The sequence below is a fragment of the Cucumis melo genome, chromosome 12 (genome assembly GCF_025177605.1).
Source record: "Cucumis melo cultivar AY chromosome 12, USDA_Cmelo_AY_1.0, whole genome shotgun sequence".
In the NCBI taxonomy this organism is placed as follows: domain Eukaryota; kingdom Viridiplantae; phylum Streptophyta; class Magnoliopsida; order Cucurbitales; family Cucurbitaceae; genus Cucumis; species Cucumis melo.
This window is the reverse complement of record NC_066868.1, coordinates 5,793,892-5,801,034: the sequence shown is the minus strand read 5'-3', so window position 1 is coordinate 5,801,034 and position 7,143 is coordinate 5,793,892. Positions and strand designations below refer to the sequence as shown.

The 7,143-nt window shown below is 32.9% G+C and overlaps 1 protein-coding gene across 1 annotated transcript; it reads right to left on the bottom strand.

The window, feature by feature from the left end:
- Positions 1 to 1,000: 1,000 nt before the first annotated feature.
- LOC103501494 (tetrahydroberberine oxidase-like) lies at positions 1,001 to 4,721 on the bottom strand. The gene is made up of 3 exons (XM_008465085.3): positions 3,823 to 4,721; positions 1,928 to 2,290; positions 1,001 to 1,655 (listed from the first exon to the last, which is right to left on the bottom strand). Exons 1-3 carry the CDS (start codon positions 4,700 to 4,702, stop codon positions 1,273 to 1,275), a joined length of 1,626 nt encoding a protein of 541 aa, XP_008463307.3. The 5' UTR covers positions 4,703 to 4,721; the 3' UTR covers positions 1,001 to 1,272.
- Positions 4,722 to 7,143: the final 2,422 nt, after the last annotated feature.

Genomic DNA, 7,143 nt, shown 5'->3' with positions numbered 1-7,143 from the left:
TTGGTTTGTCAGGTTGTCTTATTATTATTATTATTATTCGTTCCTAAATTTTAATGTTTGTAAGTAGAAATCATCAAACATAAATCAAATATGTTTTGCATCAAGTTAAGTAAAGAAAAGAAAAAACCTCAGAACTCATAAGATTGTTTACTTTTACTAAATAAATAAATAATAATAAAATATAATATATATATATATATATATATATATATATATATATATATATATATATATATATATATATATATATATATATATTCGAGTTGGATTGGGTTGACCTGAATTTTTCAACCCTACAACCGAAGACAACCCGAAAAAGATAAAAAATTTCAATCGGTTGAGTAATCCGATTGTCGGGTTACTCGGGTTAGCATGACTTTTATCTCCAAATGTTGGAGGTTCCAATTCCAAGCAAGAAGTAAGCATAAAAATAACAGAAAAATTAAAGAAAAAAAGCAATAAAAACTAAAAAAATACAAGAATTTACGAAAAAAATATTCAAATGGAAGAAAAACCACGAAGCAGAAAAATTCTATGTGAAAAATTATTACAATCCCACCTAATATTGAATGAATTCTCTCTTTAAAGTCTTTGACTATTCACACCCTTTTTTCATTCTCAAATTGGAAAAACCAAAAATGAATTTAATTTGAGCTAATATACAAAACCTTAAAATAGATTGGATCGTAACATTTTTAAACAAAGAAGGTGGACTTTTTTTTTCATAGGTTTGGAGGCACCCACTCTGCTACAAAATAACCAATGTGAGATACCCACATCTCACATCTGGCCAAACCTAATACTTCTGTACCAAATATTTTCAAATCCTAGAGGATCCAAACTGAGCCTTCCACATAACACCTTTCTAATTTATAGGTGAAAGAAACTCAAAACGTTTTAGTTACTAACCTAAAAAAATAGTTATTTAGATAATTACATACTCATGACATATTTCTAAAACTTTTACGAATTCTAAAAAGTTTCTCAGTAACCTGATGTATATCCCATTATATATATGTCTTCCTCATACTTTAATCAAATTGAAAATGAGTAGCTTATAAACTCAAGTCTTAATAATTACAAATTGCATGTAACATGTTCTCTAACCGTTCAATCCAACATTTTTTCTATTGACGATGCATACGAAATTAACAAAATTACATTATAATCCAAATCCGAAATTACGTACTTGGTACATAGCTAGTAATTTTTGTGTATACTACACATGAGATGGGTCTCATAAGACACATCCGGGCATGAAGCCATCTTTGGTTAGATTCCTACTCTTGGTGGTGCCGGTGGTATGCTTTGCTCATGTCGAAAGAAGTTAAATGGATCCACCTTCATTTTCACTTCCATTAACCTTTCAAAATTATTCCCAAAGTATCGATGCCCCCAAAGGCTTGCTTCCTTATATCTGGTCGGGACCCCGTCGTCATTGTTTGTTCCCATGTCAAGATCTCTGTAATTTACGTATGCTGCTCTCGGTGATTTTGACACAAAAGGAGTCATGTAATCGTGAAGCTCTCGAGCCCACTCCAAATTTCTTGAATCGGCGTTGGGTTGTTGCCATGTAAGGTAGTAGCCAATATGTATGGGATATCCAGCTCGATGTGGGGAGGGGGTTTCTGATTCAGAAATCTCATTCATTTTACCTATTATAAGAAATCAATAAATAAAGATAATTAGTAGAAAAGGGTAAACAATAGAAAACCAACACAATGATTTACATGGTTTCACTAAGGATATGTTAGCTTCATCCACAAGTAGAAGAAGAAAGTTTTATTATTAGAAAAAACAATTAAGAATACGGAGATGCCTTTAGGGTTGAAAGAGTTGATATAATGTACTTTCTTAAACCTTAGGATCGCATACCTTAGTCATTTGAAACATCATATAATAAAATTTAATATGTTTCCAATGTTACCTCCAAAAGGGATTAGTATGAGTTGCACAGTTTCTAGTTCTTCATCTTTGAACCTTTCCCACATGCCCTTGAGCGCGGTTTCCGAGATGGGTTCAGTGGCATAATCAGATTTGGTTTTGTATCTACCATTGTCGACTGGAGTTCTATCGAGCAAAAGTTCTAAGCTTTTAGCAGAAACAAATCCACTTGCTGAAAATGCCATTGATTCAACCCAACTCATTTCGAGACAGTCTTTTTTTTTTAGCCCTAGCTCTGGAAAAGTCTTCTCCATAAGGGATAGAAGCTCGGTTGCATTTCCAAGAAATAAGGAAAAGAATGAAGCCTCCATAATTCTTCCACTTTCATCCTTGCTTGAATTTGAAGCTATGGTAAAAGATAAATGTGTTTTTAGTCGAGAAATCAGCTTTAATTAGAATATAAGATTAGAACACGACAAATGAGATAGAGAGAGATTTGAACATCTACCTTTAAGAGAGATAGTATATATCAAACTAATCTTATTTTAGTGGCTATTTTTTTCTTATAAGTTGTTTAATTAGAATTATTCTTCTACGTATGAATAGTTCTTTGTTAATCACAAAGTTATTTTTTTATTATTACTATATATTTGTCAAAAATATGATGAAGATATTAAAGGTGTTTGAGAGATATCTGGGTGTATCTATTTATCCTATTCCTCTTGGCTAGTATCTTGTTAAAAAAAACCATATATATTTGTCAATTAGTACATGAAAGACATTTTGGAGTAATCATATGTTCTGTGAGAGTGTGTTTTGATATGCCTTTAGAAAACAAGCATAAATTAAATCTCTTAAGCTTAAAACAAGCATAAAGTGTTAACTCATATAATTAATTAATTTTGAGAACCACTCTCAATGTTATCTCAATATTTTGAAGTTGGTTATTGTTTTTCTACATTTATTATATCTCTTAAGCTTAAAGCTTAGCCTTGAGTAGCTAGTTTATTGTTGACGTTTTAAAAATAGTAGTTATTATCGATTAGCACTTTTCTTACATATATTAATCAGGAAAATTGTCAAAAATAGCAAATTTCACAAAATATATACAATATATAGTAAAATTTCATATTCTATCGATAATAAATATTGATACACTGATATGTTTCTATCAGTAGTACATTGATAAACAATGATAAAAGTTTATTAATTTCTATCATTGATAGAATCCAAAATTTTGCTATAACTTGTAAATATTTTAATTTATTTTGTATTTTTAAAATCACTGCTATTAATTATCTAATTCCAAGTTATATATAAAAAACACGTTATTTATATTATTTTTTCATGCACATCGGGTATAACTATTTGGACCGAAATGGGTATTTTAACTAAAAAAAATAGGGTAATTATAATAGGTAGCAATTTTTAGAATAATTATTAAGTATGCAATTTTTAGAATAATTATTAAGTATGTAGCAATATTTTAAAAAAATTGCAAATATAGCAAAATCTATCGGTGATACACTTCTATCGTTGATAGACTCTTATGGTTTATCAGTGATAGACCAACATTTGCTACATGGTTTATCAGTGATAGACTCCTATCATTGATAGATTTTGACAAATTTTGTTATATTTGCAATTTTTTTAAAATGTTGTTATATACTTAATTATTTTGAATATAATTGCTACATTTGCAACTATCTCAAAAAAATACTTGAGTGCATCTCAAATACCTACTATCTTCATGCAATCCAATCATAAGTTACTACGGGACAAAAATGAGTTCTTTTGAGAAATAATAGATAATTGTTAAAAAAGTTTTAACCTTTATAATTATGATTAATTAAAGAGCGTCGAGGTGGATACAACCTGAATTTGCACCTCTAACGCTAATTTCTTAGTTGGTTCATGTGGAGAAAGAAATAGGCAAACCTGTGACCCAAGCAGAGATGAAAAGATCTTGATCTACCCATGGTGCAATGTATTGCCAACGATAGATTAAGTTGGCTGCATTTTGATCCCAAGTTTTATGAAGAGCAAAGGATGTAACAATTGAAGGAACTTGAACCAACCTCAATTTCCAAGCTAAAACAATCCCAAAGCTTCCTCCTCCACCTCCTCTAATGGCCCAAAACAAATCCTCTCCCATTGAATATCTATTTACAACTCTCCCATTTCTATCTACAACATAAGCATCCACCACATTGTCCGCTCCAAGACCATATTTTCTAACCATCATCCCGATCCCCCCGCCGCTCAAGAACCCTCCAAGTCCAATTGTGGCCTTGAACCCTGCCGGAAATCCGAGGGTTCGACTTTTCTCACCAATTTTGTAGTATAGTTCGCCCACCGTCGCCCCTGATTGAACCCATGCAGTCTCGTCCTCGACGTCGATGGTAATGGAATTGAGGTTAATCAAATCGATCAACACAAATGGGACATTCGCAACATAAGAACGGCCTTCGAAGTCATGGCCACCACTGCGAGTTCGGATTTGGAGGCCGTGGCTTTTGCAGCAAATAACTGTGGCTTGGACTTGGGAAGCATGGGATGGTGTGATGATGGCTACTGGTTTGGGAGTTTGAGGTTCGGAGAATCGGAGGTTTCGGATGGAGAAATTTAGAACGTAAGAATAAGAGGAAGAAGATGGAGTGTGAATGAGGGTTGAATTTGAGTCATTGTTGTTTGAGGAATGAACATAAATACAATCAACAAAATCTTCCATATTGTTACTCCCACATCCCAATGTTGCTAATGAAAGAAGGATGAGAGATATGAAGCTATAACAATAGCACTTCCAAAAATATTTCATTTCTCTAATTTTTTTTTTCTGCTTTTTCACATCTTATGCAATTCCAAACAAGTGGTTCATTATTTATAAACAATAATAGTAGACTCAAAAGCTTCATTATTGTGAATTACTGTCTCTCTCTCTTTTAATACAATATTTACTTGCCCTGGACAATCAAATAACCCTATAAAAACAATTATTTATTTACTCATCTGAGCGTAATTTAATGTACAAATTAAAGTTGTAATTACCATCCTATACCAAATCAACCCTTTAATCGAGGATGGTAGGGTCCAGTTGTCAAATCTTAGTTGGAACGACGAACTTCTCGAACAAATTGGACGACGACAGTCACAAGCAAGAATTCTGAGCAATGCAGATATGGAACAATGATCAGCGTGGCTAGTTGGACGACGGAGGCCTGGTTTGTAACATTGACAAAAAGAAAAGAAAAATCTAAAACATGTTAGACTCTGATACCATTTGTGTTTTTATTTAATTAATTAGTATATATTGAGTATATGTACAAAGAATTAGATTTTCTAGAGTGAATATATAAACAAAATATAGGAATCTGTTGTACAAAGCTTTCAGGTTTGTTGAGGTAGTGTGTGTGTTTTGCAATGTTAAAGTTACTTAGGGCTTTGATTGTTTGCTTCGCTCCTTTCTTTGGAGAGGGAAGTAGGAAAGTGTTGGGAGGGATGGAGTGTTGCTTTTGGGCAGATTTTTATTAGTTGTGTTGCAAGGATGGTCCTCCTCATATTCCTTGAAATGTTGAAGGTGTATATTTTGCAGGGTTGAAGTATATAGGGGGTCAGAGCTTCTAAGTCTTTTTCTTTGTGTGTTGAAGGGTTATCCTTTGTGTTTGAAATAGTTTTAAGGATATTTTTTCGAATTTCTTTTAGTAATGAGTGTTGTTGTTCAGGACCCTTCAGTTAGAAGGGGGCCTATTGTTCAATAGTTTTAGTACTATAGTTATCTTTGGATTATCTGCAGATAGTTTCCTTCATGCAAAGGTGACCTATTACTTGTACTCTTGATGGAACTTGGAATTGGCCTTCTAACTTTAGATAGTTGGTCGACCTCTCCATGTACGATTAGGGCATCAGCTTAGTTAGAAGCATAATGTGTAACTTGGCCTCCTTGTTGTTCTGGTGTGTTTTTCAGTCACTAGTGCTTGAGAGTCATTACGTCTTAGGCTTCCTCTGGTGCTATATGGTTTAAGGGTAATATGTGACAACCCAACTCCTTATACTAAGTCGAAGTTATTACCAATTTAAAAGATAAATAAATTTCATAAATTTAAAAATATAGAAAATAAAACAAAACCTCAAATACTCATTAAAATCATAAACAAATGTCTGTAAAGATAAAATTTAATAAAATCCTAACTTCGGCCCTATCTAGTTTTAAAGAAAAATAAAATAAAATAAAAATAAAATAGAAAATGCATCAGATCAAATGACATAAAGCGGAAGCAAAAAGAGATCCTTATGGCTCGCCACGATCACTTCTTGTCATTCGCCAGCTTGTCTCTGCCCTTACGGCCTCTACCTCTGCTTGAAAAAAATTAAATAAGGAAGAGTGAGTATAAAAATATACTCAGTAAGGGACCTACTACTAGTCCCGCTAGGTGCTTGTTAACTTCCTATTAGAGTCCTGTAAAGTGGTACCCCTAAACTGGCATGTTCCCAAACACGTGTAAATATGTGATTCCGTAGGAACATATCTGGTCTTTGGTGAACCCAAAGAAATACCTAGGATAACTGGTCTTTAGTGTACCCGAAGGAAACACTAAGACAACCGGGCTTTGAGTGACCACGTCGAGTCACTCATAATCATGTCTATGTCTATGTCATACTGGATTGGTGATCCCATCGGACTACACAATCATAAAAGGTGGTGATCCTGAAGGACATTCATGTGTATACGACTCTAATAGCTAAAGCTAACAACACAACCTAACCACAACATGTAACATAACATACATTATCATAAGCATGACATAAGTATCGATCATGTCATTTTAATCAAACATTATCATCAAAGACAAAACATAATTGTCATCATCAATATACTACCCGTAATAAACATATTAACAACCATTGTCATCAATGACCCAGCGTGATGACAGTCATTGTCAATAGTATTAAATCATGCATCTTAGCTAACATTAATGCATAGCCATAAAATACATGCGGTCTCTTTGGGCCCATTTGGTAACGTTCCTATTCTCTGTTTCTTGTTTCTTGTTCCTTGTTCCCTGTTTCTTCTTTTTTTTAGAACAAGAAACAGTAATGCGTTTGATAACTATTTCTATTTCTTGTTTTTTTGAAAAAAAAAAAACAGAAACAAAAAATGTGTTTGATAACTGTTTCTTGTTTATTGATTTTCTTCTAGATTTATTTTTTATTTTTCACATCTACTTCAATTAAACATTAAACAAAAATATAAGTCTATCC

Bases quoted from the DNA above. Each gene is read 5' to 3' on its own strand.
- LOC103501494 (XM_008465085.3), bottom strand. From the start codon at position 4,702: ATGAAATATTTTTGGAAGTGCTATTGTTATAGCTTCATATCTCTCATC. The intron at 2,291-3,822 runs GTTTGCCTATTT...CTTTTACCATAG, and splicing joins CATCTCTGCTTGGGTCACAG to CTTCAAATTCAAGCAAGGAT. The intron at 1,656-1,927 runs GTAACATTGGAA...TTCTTATAATAG, and splicing joins CATACTAATCCCTTTTGGAG to GTAAAATGAATGAGATTTCT.